The 16506-nt window shown below is 33.9% G+C and overlaps 2 protein-coding genes and 1 long non-coding RNA gene across 4 annotated transcripts; 1 reads left to right on the forward strand and 2 right to left on the reverse strand.

Moving 5' to 3' along the window:
* Positions 1–208: 208 nt before the first annotated feature.
* LOC101263614 (uncharacterized) lies at positions 209–1919 on the forward strand. Its single transcript, XM_004240252.2, has 7 exons — positions 209–418; positions 517–606; positions 685–727; positions 812–912; positions 1012–1111; positions 1528–1729; positions 1820–1919. Exons 1-7 carry the CDS (start codon positions 209–211, stop codon positions 1917–1919), a joined length of 846 nt encoding a protein of 281 aa, XP_004240300.2.
* A 3000-nt stretch (positions 1920–4919) lies between these two features.
* On the reverse strand, positions 4920–5832 carry LOC138348437 (uncharacterized). The gene is made up of 2 exons (XR_011221044.1): positions 5760–5832; positions 4920–5212 (listed from the first exon to the last, which is right to left on the reverse strand). It is a non-coding gene; the product is annotated as an uncharacterized lncRNA (long non-coding RNA).
* Positions 5833–9446: 3614 nt separating this feature from the next.
* LOC101249367 (uncharacterized) lies at positions 9447–15310 on the reverse strand. Of its 2 annotated transcripts, XM_069298092.1 has the most exons (3): positions 14888–15307; positions 11716–11827; positions 9447–11619 (listed from the first exon to the last, which is right to left on the reverse strand). In XM_069298092.1, the coding sequence occupies exon 3, from the start codon at positions 10144–10146 to the stop codon at positions 9631–9633; it is 516 nt and encodes a 171-aa protein (XP_069154193.1). In that variant the 5' UTR covers positions 10147–11619; positions 11716–11827; positions 14888–15307; the 3' UTR covers positions 9447–9630. The 2 variants fall into 2 exon arrangements, with proteins under 2 accessions (XP_069154193.1, XP_004240151.2); XM_004240103.5 differs by lacking the exon at positions 11716–11827 and having other exon boundaries at positions 9447–10166; positions 14888–15310.
* Positions 15311–16506: the final 1196 nt, after the last annotated feature.

The following is a 16506-nucleotide window of genomic DNA, read 5'->3' on the forward strand; positions in this document are numbered from 1 at the left end:
GGAAAAAAAATAAATTTACTAATTAGCAGTTGAATTTAAAAAAAAATAAAAATAAACTATGAGAAGCATACAATCCAAGATTTTGCATGAAATGGAAACTTTCCCCGTGTGTGTATATATATAAGTATCTGCTCTCTGTTTCTTTCATTAATTCATAACACACACAGTGCAGAAAAGCAGAAACAAGAAGATAAAGATTTTTCTGGAAATGAATAATAATCTGCGGCCGTTAACATCTTTAGAGTGTCGTTACAGGGCAGAGGAATTGATAAAGAATCTTCATGAGAGTAATAATGGCGAAGAGGTTCTTATTCAACTCAATAATTTCATCATGCAACAGGCAATTAGTGAAGTAATGTGCATGGATCTTGGATTTCAGTTGTGGAACTCCCCTGTTACAGTCACCATACTTTTACAGGCATATGTTAAATGTTAATTATGATTGAATTGCTTCGATTTATTGTAAGTTAAACTTGGTTTGATCCAACTTCTAACTCTTGTGTTAATTGACTTTAGGAAGTAGTAGCAGTGTACCCCAACTTCTTAAACTCAACATTAACCATGAAGGAATCTGCTCGAATTTCTAATGCTCTTATTGTATTTCTGGTGAATATAATAAACTCTACTTCTCCCTAGTGTGTATCGTTAGATGACTTAACAAGATTACTCTTTTTATAAGTGCAGTGTATGGCGTATCACCCAAAGGCAAGAATGGGGCTCCTCAAAGGTAATGTTATTCTTTTATCGTTTGTATTATAGTCCAATAATGATATGGAACAAGTAATCTAATACTGGTTTTTGTTAAATGCAGCAAACATACCATATTATCTTTACCCCTTTTTCCAAATTTCAACAAATGTGATGAAGCCTCTGCAATTTAGCATCTTGTCTCTTATTGCTGCCCTAGCAGAGGTGTTACTTTTACGTTTAATACAGAACAACCATGAGTCCTTCAACTAAAATGTGATGTATGCTAATTATACGATGTTCTGAATTCACTTTCTTGTGCAGTTCGATGAGAAATATGGGCAAGACACTCTTCTTTTATTTCTAGATACACAAGTATTTCCTTTATGCCTGCATTGTATCCGTCATGGTGATCAACCAATACGTAAGGTTAGGCCTGCCTACAATGTGATATTCCTATATGACATGAGATTTTGAATTCTAGAGTAACTTAAGAGAATGAAAGACTACAACATTAAAGACAAAACAGAGGAGGGGTTTTGCCCTTCTTTGTTGCTTTAAAAGAAAGTTTGAAGAAATGACCTGGTGATATCGTTTACTATTGATATCATAGTGAACTTCGCTTGCATGACGCTGGTCCTCTCTCTTTTCTTCTTATTTGTTGTATAAGAGAGTGTATTTGAGTCGAAAATGGTCAAATAGTCCGAGAGTTTTTACATCCAGCAACTTGAGTCGATGTGTATTTTCTCATTTCTTTTGAACCTTATTCATTTGAAAATGAGCCCATGATAAGCATACTTTTCTATTGTCTTTTTTTTCTGAATTACTATGTGTGTGCAGGTTGCAACACTCATCCTTATGAAAATCTTGATGCAAGAAAAGGGCTAAAATATTGTTGTGCTCTTCCCTCTCGTTGTCTGTCCGTGATACAAGTCCTGCATCAACTGGTAGACACATTTGCTTCTGAAATCCCTTGCTCACAGCAGCTAAAATATGTTGTTCAATGCTACCTAAGTCTTCCACGAGTAGCATGGGCAGGCGGGTAATATTTTTTTGCCCCTGCTGTTCTTATGGTTTTGTAAGTAAATTCGTGTCTAATTATTATTTGATTTGATATCCCAACATGATACAGGGTATATGAAAGAGTGAGAGAAATGGTTCCTCTACAACTAATTGAAAACACTTTTCAGAATATTATTGAACATGTAATTCCATCGTCTTCTTTCTTCTGACAGATACAACATCCCTCTATCTAATGTTTAAAACCAAAAATTAATCTTCACATTTACTTTATGATATTACTAATTTGCATAAAGATGCAGAGATTCCAAAAATGTTGAATCAGTTAGTGCGGAATCTGAATCATCGACCACCTCAATAATTGCTCGAAAGATGATTAACTATAGCGGATAGTGTTGTAAAGGAATTCAACAAACAGAATCGAATCCCTATATACAGATTTAGGTTTTGAGTATTTAAACCTATAAATCCTTAGAACATTCTCAATTTCGCAGCTTTGCTATGTAAAGACTTTGAATATGAAACTCTTGACTAATCTTACTGCCTGAAAACTAGCAGTTTAGTGGTTTTTGTTGTATGAGATAACATACCATCGAGTCTTTCATTATCATATGGACTGTGTTTTTATCTATATCAGATGTGTGCAAGGAATTGGAGAGAATGACCTGTCTCTTATTCAATAGGTAAACATGTATAAATACAATAATATGATAAGCTAACTAAGGAAAGAAATAAAGAGGAAATCCTAAGATATCTATCTATATCTTTGTACAATATAAAGAAAATGATCTATATACATTCTGTAACACTCCCCCTCAAGCTAGAGAATATATATTGATCATGCCCAACTAGTTACAGAGGTAATTTACGCTAGCTCCATGCAATGCCTTCGTGAACAAGTCAGCTACTTGTTCTCCTGTCTTTACGTAGCCCGTAGATATCAAGTTTTTTCTGAATCTTCTCATGAATAAAATGACAATCAACCTCAATATGTTTCGTTCTTTCATGATATACCAGATTTGAAGCAATATGAAGCGCAACTTGATTATCACACCGAAGTTTTGATGAAGTAGAATGCTCCAATCCAATTTCTGTTAAAAGATAATGTATCCACATTATTTCACACGTAGAATGTGTCATTGCTCTATATCGAATTCTGCACAGTACCGAGATACATCGTTTTGTATCTTACTTTTCGAAGACACCAAGTTTCCACCAACAAAAATACAATAACCAATAGTAGATCTTTGATCAATCTTGTATCCAGCCCAATCTACATCTGCAAAACATCCCCACCTACTTCTCTCATCTTTATTCTTGTTCAGGAGGACCGACACTCTATTAAACTATACATAAAATCCCCCTTGTTTATTTATACTTGAAGAAAGTTTCAATCTTAATTATTATATCTGAGTCATTAAGTTTGTTCAATTTCAAAGTCTGAATATCATTAAGATGTCAATATAAAATCTTCTACAAAGATGACAGTTCACCCTAATCATTTTACTTTCACCAACCACTCTTAATCATAATTTCAGTGTCAACCATCACCACCTACTTTCACCAACCACTCATAATCATAATTTCAGTGTCAATCATCACCACCTACTTTCACCCACCACTCATAACTATAATTTCTATGATTTCAGTCACAACCATCACCACCGATCACATTTCACAGCTACTCAATTTACTTTCACCGACCACTTATATTTGAGTCACAACCATCACCACCGATCACATTTCACCGCTACTCAATTTCTTAAGCGACCGCTTATAATTTGAGTCACAATCATCACTGCCTACTTTCACCCACCACTGATAACTATAATTTCAGTCACAACCATCACCGCCGATCACAAACCACAACTACTCAATTTACTTTCACCGACCACTTATAATTTCATTCACAACCATCACCACCATTAATCCGCAACCACCATCCTCAGCACAACTACACCTATCGCTATTTCTAATCACCAAAATCAATCGTCATGATCATTTGCAATCATCTCTACTGTCAATTATTACATTCACTAATCACTATCAATAATTATCACCATTAATCAACAATATACAACACTAATCATCATCATTGAACCCCATCAGCTATCACTTTTATTATACTACTAATTATCTACCATCACTATTATTAGTCATTATTATGAATCATTTATCATAAGATACTACTCATAACCATCAGCATTAATCAAATACTATCCCAAATTGCCACTATTATATTCTAGGTGTTTTGATGATCCTCACAAATGCAGAGTCTAACAAGGGACCAGATCCAGGAAAGGGTCCTCGATGTTGAGACTGATGAAAGGGGTAATGAATTAATAAACTCACCATAAGGATTATTTATTTATCTTCATTAAAAAGGGGAAAAAGTTATATTATGGTGGTGTTTTGATGATCCTCACAAGTGCAGGGACCTGGTCCTTGACAAAGTTCTCTCCATTAGATGCATAATAGGGTACAACTGTAAAGTTGTCTCATTAGTTAGTGGTTGGTGAGGCCCCAACATACCGAACAATCAAAATTGACTAGGATGTTTGTCCAACGGGTAGTAACTCTTTATGGTTGATATTTTCAACATGACTAACACCATGTTAAAGTCATTCATTCAAAGGAGGAGTCAGTTAGCAAACCTTTTAGGAACTCTCAAAGAACGCAGCAAGGGACCTGGTCCAGGAATGTATGCGAATGAAAAATGGACGAAAAGACAGGTGTCAATAGGCTGCCAACTGATGTGGTTGGTTCACAACCTTTCATGATGCAAACTTTCAGCCAATGGTCTCGTTCCAAGGGTTTGTGTCCATTTTAATATAGTCTCTTCTCCATTAACAAAAACACAAGATTTTGGCAAACAAAAACACACAAACTTAAAAAGGAAAACTCATCTTTAAGGTAAAACAATACTCATACTCAATAAAAGGATCTGATAGAGTGATGAAACATCTTTACTGAGTTTGACTTTTATGTCTATCATTTTATAAGTTTTTGAAACTTGAAAATTCTCAAGAACTCTTGCAAAGGCTAACAAAAGGTGAAGAATCATCCTTAAGAGCAACAAGGACCTAATAGAGCTGAAGTTGTCTAGTTATTTTAGGAATATATTGTCAAGATCCAAATCATCGTGATCGGCACCCACACTAACACTTCGGTGAGAGAACCACTACTACCATCCAACTAAAGCAAATAATCTAAAACTAAGGTATTTAAGTTACAAAAGTAAGTTAAATAAACTAAAATAATGTGTAAAATACGCCTAGAACCTAAAAGTCAATGTACCAAAACTCTAACAGTGACAAGTCTAAGAACAAAGGGTACAACCCCAAAAACTTTCTTCGAACAACACCTTAACAATAGTCTGAGTCTGAAAAGAGTGGACTTAAACAAAAGAGAACGCAAGACAGCCCAGAAGAACAAGTTCACCCTTGAATTCAAAACGATTACCGATCTCCTAAGCGAGGTTTGTCAACAGTCGCGTGAAGATGCTCTGTACTCAACAAAAATAAGAGCAAGTGCAGAATTAGTACAAAACTACTGTGTACTGGTAGGATCACGCAGCTATCCCACTAGTATAATATAAACAAGTCAATACATCATTATAAGACATGCATAAATATATCAAGATATTCAATACTATCATAAGAATCAATATCACAATTCACATGTTTCATCACATAGTTGGCCCTCTCACGGAACCCAAAGTCAAACTGTTAGCATGCTGTAACGTGGAAATTCGATCCAATTTTTATGTCAAGACGTGGTAATCGATCCCAGTTAGCATGTCGTAACGTGCCAATCTAATCCAATTTTTATGCCGGAACATGGCAACTGATCCCAGTTAGCATGCCAAAATGTGGCAATTCGATACCAATCACACATCACAATAACACATCAAGATCACACATTTAAGTCATGGTTTTAATTTGAACATCTTTGATCAATATTTCAACATGCATATATATATACAAATATCACAATGAAGAGAGAATATGTATATATCACACAATTATCATAGAATCACATTCATCACCTACCTCAAATCCAAGCTTGAATCCATCAAGGCACTTGAATCTTTCCTTTCCAGATTCTTTCCGCTTCTTCTAGGTCTACAACAAGTTGTTATATGCAAGGATCAACAATCAAAGGTCTAATTATTCGGATGACATAAACCAAATAATCCTAGACCAAACTCAAGATCATAATACCCAAAAAAAATTTCCGCCATAATTCTTAGATCAAAACCCTTCGTCATTGATAATAACCCAAGGAAATAGGTTCGACAAATCAAAAAATAGATTCGGGGAGTTAAAACCCTACCTTTAGTCTAAAAATGGTGAAACTTGTTAAGAACTCGTCTAGGGTCGCCTCCTTAGTCCTAAAAGTCAAAAGTACCAAATAAGGTCGTCTTAGGGTTTATAAGCGACTTTAAAACGTGACTATCCCGTTTTAACAAACCCACCTCGCTGCAGCGCCGCTCTAGAGGCCAAAATCCTGCTTAGCAGCCCTGACGGAGGCAGAATGTATCCCTTCACGAAAACATTATTTTAGGTAACTTTGTCTGCTCACACTTAGCATGAAGGCCTTTTCACAATTATGTGTTGTTGCAAGCATGTCTAATCAAAATTTAGAGGCCAAATTGAAATCTACCATGCTAAAATGACCTTCTTGTTTGTCTTGTTTGTTTGACTTGGTGTCTAGGAGGGCCTTATATTTTATTTTGTCTAAACCCACCCTTTAAGAGTCCAATGCCTCTTGGACAATCAAGTTGGGTCGATTAGGCACCTTTTAGGTACGAAATGCATGTGGTGGTAGGGTAGGGGTAGTTGGCCCTATGGAGATGATGACATCGACTTAGGCTTGAAAGACAAACCTTGGTTTTGTCTGTCCCTATACGGCAGCCTATCGAAAAATAAAAAGAAAAGTCGAGTGTTGATCCAAAAAGTCTCTTAGAGTCTCCCTTCCCTTTATCCCTTTATTTGTTTTGCTTAATTATATTTATTCTTTGGGGTTGAAATAAATTTGTTTGCTTATTTATTTGCCTCATTTCTATCCCCTCGCTTATCTTTAAATTTTTATTTAATGTTCATTTATTGTTATCACTTAGTTTTGCATGCTTAAATAATTAATTAAAAAATAATAAATTTATTTTTCAATTGTTTAATATTTTATCACCTAGACTCGCATATTTAAATATTAATTAAAATAATAATATAAGCTATTTGTTCAATTTGTTTATCACATAGTCTCGTATGTTAAAATAAATAAAAATAAACTTGATTTTTTATTTATTGCTATCACCTAGTCTTGCATGTTTAAATTAATTAAAATAATAAAACGGTCTTATTTGTTTCATATTTCTTATCACCTAGCAAGCATGCTACTTAAATAAACTAATAAATGAAGTGACCATAATTGCTACTTGTAGTCCCACATAGAGTACATGAGATATGGCCGGGACCCACATTTATGGACCTTGAGGGATGCTTAACACCTTCCCCTCGAGGTAATTTGAACCCTTACCCTGATCTTTGACTCGTTGACCTTAGCTAGACTTAGTTAGGTTAGACAGGTGACCTAACGCGCGTTAATTCATTAGGTGACGACCCCAAACTCAAAATCCCAAAAGAGTTGTTAGGTCGTGCACAAAATCCATTTTTGCAAAAAATGGGGTGCGACAACCGTATTCGTGATCTTATTAAGAAATTAAAATTAATTTGTTAAAATGGTTTTATTATCTCTAGGTAATTTATTAATCACAGATGAATATGCTTTTAATAAAAGATTACAATAAAAGTATTATATAAACGAAAAGAAAAAAACATCCTACGATAAAAAAAATAGGAAGAAAACTTTTTTTTCTGTATTTATGGACAAGATAATATGTTGCTAAGATTGTGAGATGATAATAATTTTAATACTTGATATGTAATGTATTTATTAACTAAATCATGGTTAGAGGTTTACTTTGAAAAATTAAATCTTAAAAATTTATTTTAACCTATAATACGTGTCATTAATCCAAATAAGAACTTGGAGAAAATGGAGAATTCCTGCATTTTCCCCATGCTTTGTGTAGGATGAATTTTACTTTTTTATGCATTTATCATTTGTTTTCTCTTAAGGTTAAACAACTCAAACTGTTATAATTAGTTATCATTGATGGGTAACGCTAAATGATCAAAAATTTTAAAAATGTATAATATTTTTTTATTTTAAAAACTAGTCTTTTTTTTCATTTTTAAATTAAAAAATATTAAAATTAAAAATATAAAAATATTCAAAAAGATAAAATAACATCGATAAAATACTTGTCAAACAATTTTTCCTTTTGACAAAAGTATCCCACCTAAGGAGATCTTTTGCCTAATATTTTTTAGGTACCATTACAAAGTCATAATACACACATGTCAGTTGTCACAATAATATGCAATTGTCTTTGAGGGATTTGATTTCGTAGGCTATTATAAATGTTATTTTAGTTATATAACAAATGAAAAAGGGTCAAAAATACCCTTGAACTATTCGAAATAGCTCACATATACTTTTGAAATATATTTCGGTTCAAATATACCCTTCCCCTCAAACTATAGGATCAAAAATACCCTTCTCATTAACAGGATCTGTTAAACGCCACTTGGATGCCATGTAAATACCACATGGCATGCCACATAAGCCAATAGAGTTCCACTCATGCCACGTAGAAAATAAACTTACCCCTAATTTCCCTCAATTTTCTCTATTTTCCTTAGAATTTAGAAACGATTTCACTGAAGAACATAAAACCTCTTTCCCTTAGAACTTATGTATTTTGTGAAATCGTTCTAAGGAAATGGAGAAATGAGGAAAAGGGGTTCTATCTTCTTTAGTGAAATCGTTTCTAAATTCTACGGAAAAATGGAGAAGATTGAGAAAAATTAGGGGTAAGTTTATTAGTCTGCGTGACATGAGTGGAACTCTATTGGCTTATGTGACATGCCATGTGACATCCACATGGCATCTAAGTGGCGTTTAACCGATTCTGTTAATGAGAAGGGTATTTTTGACCCTATAGTTCGAGGGTAAGGGTATATTTGAGCCGAAATATACTTCAAGAGTATATTTGAGCTATTTCTGATAGTTCAAGGGTATTTTGAACCCTTTTTCGTATGACATATATATATATATATATATATATATATATATATATAAAATTTAAGAGAGATGGTCCTCCATATGCAATATTTGGAAAACATCTTTTCAACGAAAACAACAAAAAAAACCAATGAAAAACAATTTCTTTAAAAATGTGAATATAACTTGCCCTAGGGAAAACAAATTCCTTAAGTGTCTCTCCTCCTCACCCACACAACACCCCTAACCCATCTCTTGACCATTCCCACCCCCCACCCCTGCAACCTCCTGAACCCCCTTCCACCCTATAGTGTTTTGCTAGGTTACATATAAATGTTCTTAAAAAAGTATTTCTGTATTTAGTTACCAAGCATTACAAAATAAGTAAGAAATCTTACTATTTTCCAAGACAACATTTTCCTTCGTGCCAAACACACCCTTAACAAAGTTCAGAGCCACATCCTACAAGCCCTGTTATTTTTTCATTTCAGTGGAATTTACCAATAGATGTGATGCTTGTTCCTTTAAGCTAGCCAAGCTCAGCCTGTGAGTTCATGAATATGGCAACAAGCTAAATGAAGGCACATGAAAAATGACTCCACAATCACAAGTGAGAAGCAAGGTAAATTTATCAATTTTATTCACCTTTGTAGTTACTAATAAATGGAAGAAGAAGAGGAAATTAAAGCTCAAGGCTATGCACATCCAACTTTCAGTCATCAGTTCTCTTTGATAATTTACATTGGTTATACTTACAAAGAAGTATCTTTCAGTGGAAGCAAGTGTTAGTTGACATCAAAATTGATAAATTGGCCTGCGGTGTCTGGGCGAGGATGATGAAGCAGTGGCGGAGATAGGGTACTCACCATATTTTGTTGCTGTTTCCGATGCATTCTCAAAATCTACACATTTTCCATTATTTTCAACTGTTGGGAACCCAAGCTTGGATTTCAAATTAGACCATTCATTTAACACGTCAATTTTCTGGACCTCGTGGCTTATTGACTGCAACTGATTCCGAAGTGTTTGATTGTAATCAAACAAACGATCATATTTAAGACGGAATTCTTCAAAGTTTTTCTTTAATTCCAACACGATAGCTCCTTCAGCTTGAGCCTTATTAGCCTTCATCTGATAATCCATTTTCAGTTTCTTCATGTTAGCTGTCAATTCTGCAACCTTACCCTGTAAAACTCTACGATGATCCTCCATATGCAATTTCCTTTCCTGAAGCATTTTTCTTTCAGCCTTGATAATCTTCCTAACAGAGATGTTCTCCAATATTACAGGGTGCAATTTGTCCAACACCATCCATGCAAATAGTGAAAATCCTGCAAATCAGAGGTTTAGCATTAAAAGCAAAGGGATTTGCAGAACGTGTTCGAGTATATTCATATGCACAACCTAGCTAAATGTTACTTCAATTGGCTATTGGAAAACTCCAGCTTCAGTTTTAGGTACTACATCCGTTAGTCAGTTTCAGTTTCAATTTCAATTTGTTTGCCTGGTTTTGACTCGGCACAAAGTTTAAGTAAAGAAACTTTTGAATCTTATAGTCTTAAGCAAAAGATATGTAGAATGAATCAAAATGTCCTTTAATCTGGTAGTCTTAAACATGACATGCAGTAATTTGAAATTAAAGAGTTGCTGAAATGGGAAAGGGGCATTCTTTTTTAAAAGAACTGAAAAGAAAAGTAAGACAAACAAATTGAAACAAACTAGAGTAATAATTTTTGGAGGGACGGAGCACTTACCCTACTTGCTTGGTTAATCAAGAGATCTTCAGCAATTAGTGAGTCAATGTTATTAGACTGAACAATGAGAATCACATTCACTACTGGTGGATACGCGGGAAGCCATGTATAAGCCTCAAAGTTAATTAAGTAACGCATCCCAATACAAAAGGATTCAGCATGCTTTCATAAAAATAACCTTTCTTGGACTTGTTAAAGATATCTGGTGGTCAGGTGAATTAACAAAGAACATATAAATGGCATCAGTTGTGGTTAGCTGTGGAGGCCAAATGCAGAAGAGTTACAATCAGCAGTTAAAGTAGATATATGCTAACCTAATGTAACTCTAAATTTATCCAGGTTTGGGACTAACTTTGCTATGGTGAAGCTCAGATAGACAAAGTTGACAGTTAGTGTTGACTGAACTATATATGTTAAAGTTGTTTCTAATCAAAAGCAAATCTAAATTCCTCTTTGAAGCATTTCGTATCTGAATTAACTTGGTAGGGGCAAGGTCTGCATACACTTTACCCTCCCCCTCCCCAGACCGCACTTTGTGAGATTACACAGGGTATGTTGTTGTTGTTGTAGTATATCCTGAATCTTTCCAAAGCAATTCATCATCATGGCGTTGCCTTCTGAAAGTAATATTCTAGTTATTGTTTTGTCTAAGCTGCTTCTCTATGGATTTTGTATCAAAATTCAACAGCAAAACTGAACAAAGCAGGAAAATCTTCTTTTAGAGAACTGCTGCTACTCCATTTGTCTAGCCAGAAGAGTGTGTTTTCCCGGTTGCCAACTTGAATAGACACCTTAGTAGTAAACTCTTGCCATAATTTGCTAATATGATTCCATGGACCAACACCATGTGATGATCTGTCGACCTTGTTATGCCAATTTATGTTCCCTCCGTGCTTAGTTCTCACCACCTTCTTGAGAAAGCCTCGTCCTTTCTCCTTGGGAACTTTAGCCCATTTCACCAAATGAAACTTCGGTTGTGTGCTATTCCCTAATAACCTTCTTATTTTGTTTAATTGCTTGAGAACCTTACCTAGGATTGGAAACAAGGTCGTGAAATAGGTTGGAATGCTATCAAACAAACTATTCATCAAAATTAGAAAGGAATTCTGACTGTCACGTGACCAACCTTTTTTCAAACTTCTCAATCATTCATTGACATACTTGATTGCTTTTATATTTAGCTCCTAAGGTAGTGGGAAGAGTGCCTATGTCGCATCCAAGTACCTCTCTGCCAACTCCTGCATGACGTGCACTGTATTAACTGGAAATTGACTAATTCTCTTCAAGTTAATGAGCAGGCCCGAGAGTATTTCAAACACAATAAGCAACATCTTCAGATGTCTCAGTTGGCCAGTTTTTGAGTTTCACAAAAAAACTGTGTATCATCAGCAAACAAGTGATGAGAAACTGAAATTTCTTCTCCTATTTTGGACCCTACTGTGAATCCCTTACCCATTGGTTCTGGACTGCTTTTTATGTCATGCTATGAAAAGCTTCTGTGACAGAAATGGAAAGAAAAGAAGCACATGGTTACCTTGTGACAACTCTCTTTGAGATGGAAAGGATCCCACAGCTTCAACATTTACCAAAATGGAATGACACAAAACTTAATCCATTTAAGCCATTTTTCTTTACAACCCATTTGCTGCAAGATATTGAATAGAAATCACCAACAATCATTATCCCTTCTCCACATCAAGTTCACATAGAATTTCTGGTTCCCCTTATTTCATTCTCCAGTTCAGTACCTCATTTGCAATACGAGAAGCATCTATAATCTTCCTTCCTCTTAAGAAAGCATCTTGTTTATCAGAAACAAAATTTCTAAACCTTTCTGCCAGCAGCTTAGATATAATGGGCCAATAACTTTTTAGATCGTCCGCACCCTTCTTATTAGGCACTACAATAAAGGAGGCACTGCAAGCTCTTGCAAAGCTGCAGGTCTGCTGGAAGCATTCTGCTGGGCCTAGCATCCTTGGCTAAGCTGACTGTAATCAGCATTCTGATTCAGGTCTCAATTTTTGCTAACATCTCCCATTTCTCTTATCTAACGTTCCATAATTCTCCTTATTCCATTCCTTATTTCTCCGCCTAACCTCTTTACCGTCTCCATAAGTACCTAATAAGGCGGCAAGTAACATCATAGTTCCCCACTATTCTTTTAAGGGAAAAGGGTCTGATATACCCCTCAACTTTGTCATTTGGAGCTGATATACCCCTTGTTATAAAAGTGGCTCATATATGCTCTTACCGTTATACAAACGGTACACATATACCCCTGCCGTTACAAAATGGCTCACATATACCCTTCATTTAACGGAAGTTAAAAAATTAGTTTTATATTTATATTTGTTACTTCTAAATTTTTTTAAAAAATTATTTAGGGGTATATATGATTCTTCTATCAAAGTTCAAGGTATATTTAACTTTTTTTCATACATAAATTATTTTTTGACTTCTTTAATTATAATTATTTGAGTATCTTATTCTTATTTTGTTTTTTTCTTTCATTCCTTAGTTTAAAGAAAAAAAAATTAACTATTTTTTTTGTGTGTATTGTAATTTAATTTCGTCTTTGAAGAAAAAATTTGGTCATTTACAATAAGTTTTACAAGAATATTAGTGAAACATAAATGAATTTGATTATCAAAATAATAATTATAAATTAGTCATTGAAACAAAAAAAAGTCAAAAAAATATGTTTGACGAGGATTAAATTTACTCATATGGGATTATATTTTTTAGAAAAAAATAATAAAAATTTAGATTAAAATTATTATTTTTTCATTTCCGTTAGAGGAAAAGGGTATATGTGAGTCATTTGTTTACAAATAGGAGTATATATATGTCACTTTTATAACGAGGGGTATATCAGCTCTAAATGACAAAGTTGAGGGGTATATCAGACCCTTTTCCCTTCTTTTAATTTCTCCATGAAGTCTTCAACCTAAAACCACATGTTCTCAAATTTGAAGTAACCCATTCTTTATATTCTAGCATCACTGGTTTAATCTGAGAGCATTATGATGTAATAGATTATTTGATATCTTTTAAAGGTCTCATCCCATTCAACTGATATCGAGAACCTATCATTCCTTGACGTTTCTGATCATATTTCTTCATTTGTATTCATTTCAGGCCAATATAATCCGGTAAAAATAAAACAGGATAATAAGTTTCCTATATATCTTACTAGCATAAAAATCTTTTGAGGGATAAACAAATCATAGAAAGCATAGGACCTAAAGTAAGTGTACTAACATGAATAAATTAGTTTTTTCAACTAATTAGTATTTCTTCTAAATATTTTCTTTTCTTTTTTTGCCTCAACTTGCAAGGTTTGCATGAATTCCAAGAAATTGTAGGTCTTTTGAGATAACTTCCTTTCATGTGATCTTAGGTCAGTCTCCATCTTTTTAACACTTACACAAACCATTTTTTCACACCCACAGACTGGAAAATCTAAAGGTCCACACAAGGACATGTTTAAACTATCTCATATGATCTACTTCTTATTTTTTACTCCATATATGCTTCTTGCACCTTCAGGAAGTGTGGTCATTTTTTGTCTTACCTAACAAGTATGACTGCATATCCATCTTAGCATCTAAATTTCTGTGAAACTCATTTTGCGGATGTGTTGGACTTTAGTATCCCAGCATTTATTATCATATCACATTGTTGGTCTTATAATTGTTCTATAGAACTTACTTTTCCTTCTAACAGATAATACCCCACTAACACTTCTCTATTTCAACCATCCTTTTAACTATTCCATTCAAGCTACTCCTACCAGAATTTAAAATCAAGGTTCCTCAAGCCATAGCCATGCCAATCAGTCAAATATATCTTTTTTTCGGTTTCAACCCGCACTGTGGCCCAAGTAAATCTGAATTCACAGCAAAAACTCCCACATTAAGGGACACAGTGCTCCCTAACAAAGGTGACCCCATAGCGAATGGGACTAGAACCCAATACCTCTGATTAAGGATGAACGAGTACTTGTCGTATCTCATTCCCAAACAAGTTGGAGTTGGCTACATAAACTGTCTATACTAGTTCCTCTCTATTATTGCATTCTAATACTAAAAAAACACAGTACTTTAGAAAGAGAAAAAAAAAATCTAGGGGCTATGTAAAACTAAAGCAGTTCTCTAAAATTACACTATTCAGTTACAGGTACTCCACATATAGATTCCAAAAGTTGTAAATCAAAATTGACTATAAAGCAGTACATTCAACAAGGATTCTGTTTTCAGTATATAGAAAAAAAGAAAAAACAAGAAAAGGAGCATTACCCATGAGAGAAGATTGTAGAATTAGTAAATTGAGAGTAACCCCATCACTCCAATTGATGGGTCCATGAAACATCCTCCAGCTACATAAAATGGAGATACTTGTGTATACCCAATACACGAAAATGGCGAACATCAATATCCGTATCCATACAAACAAAGTGCTGTTTCTGCGAGACAAAGCCAGAAGAATTGGTTCTTGAAATTGGGTGTTGAAACAAATCCCCAAGTATACAAGTATTTCGCCCAATACAAGGGAGATAAGTATGCATAGTATAAGGTACGTGGCCAACATCGTTTGTTCAACTAAGCTAAGCTCCCATGCCGTTTATTTATTCAAATAGACAATTTGTCATCTAAAGCCCCTTTCCTCTCTTCTTTTTTGTTCTTTCAGCTATTGCAAGGTGTTTGTTTAAGAAAAAACACATCTAAAGTTAGGACATAATTTTTTTATTTTAGATTTTTCAACTAAGATAAGTTTTACTCGAAAATTTAAGACATAATACATATATTAGATCCTAAACTTAGCTTCAAATTTTGACTTTGATCTTCAACTTTCATAATGCACAAACAGACACTTTAACTATCTAACTTTTAAATAAATAAACGCATGACTCCTCCATGGCACAAAACACGTAAGACAAAAAAAAATAACATATAGGATGACATGTAGGACATGTTTGCCTATTTGTTCAACTTTATACAAGTTTAAGTGTCTATTTGTGCACATCCAAAGTCAAAGGACATAATGTAATTTGAAGCCAAGTTAAAGGATAAATTTATAAATTATGTCAAAATTTAATGTATTTGAAAAAAATTGTCATATTATATTTACTACTATTTTGACAATCAAAGGAAAAGATTAAAAAAATAAAAAGAGTGTAGTGTACTCTGTATTGTTGTTACAAAATAATAAATTAACGGATTATATGTTGTATTCTGAGTTAAAAAGATAAGAGAAAGTTATTTTAAAATTTAGGCATAATACATAAATATGTCCTTTAACTTGGATTCAAATCACATTTATATTCTTTAACTTTGGGTGTGCATAAGTAAACAGTTAAACTTGTATAAAATTGAACAAGTAGACACATGTGTCCTACATGTCATCCCACATGTCATTTTTTGTCATACATGGTGTCCTACGTGTATTTTGTCATATAGAACTCATGTGTTTATTTATTTAAAAGTTGGATAGTTAAAGTATCTGTTCGTGCATTATGAAAGTTGGAGGTCAAAGTTAAAATTTGAAGCCAAGTTTAAGGTCCAATATATATTTCGAGATCTTCGAACATATTCAAGGGTTCTATGTTACTATTGTAACTTCGGCCAACACACAAGATGAGATTTTACCACCGTGGAGCGGCTTTTTGCAAAAAGATGAGGGAAAAATTCATTAAATTATGTATTACGCCTAAAATCTAATATGTGATATCTGATGTATTTTTCATATCCTCAATAACTTGAAGTATGAAATTTTTTAAAAAATAAGTTTATTCTTAATAGTTTAACTCATTAATTATTTATATTTAGTATGGAAAGAACTTGTAAGAATTTACAATTTTTCATACCATATATTCAAAAGAGGAGTGACGGGCAAGGCAAAACAGATTGTAAACAAC

Source organism: Solanum lycopersicum, chromosome 5, assembly GCF_036512215.1.
Source record: "Solanum lycopersicum chromosome 5, SLM_r2.1".
Taxonomy (NCBI): Eukaryota; Viridiplantae; Streptophyta; class Magnoliopsida; order Solanales; family Solanaceae; genus Solanum; species Solanum lycopersicum.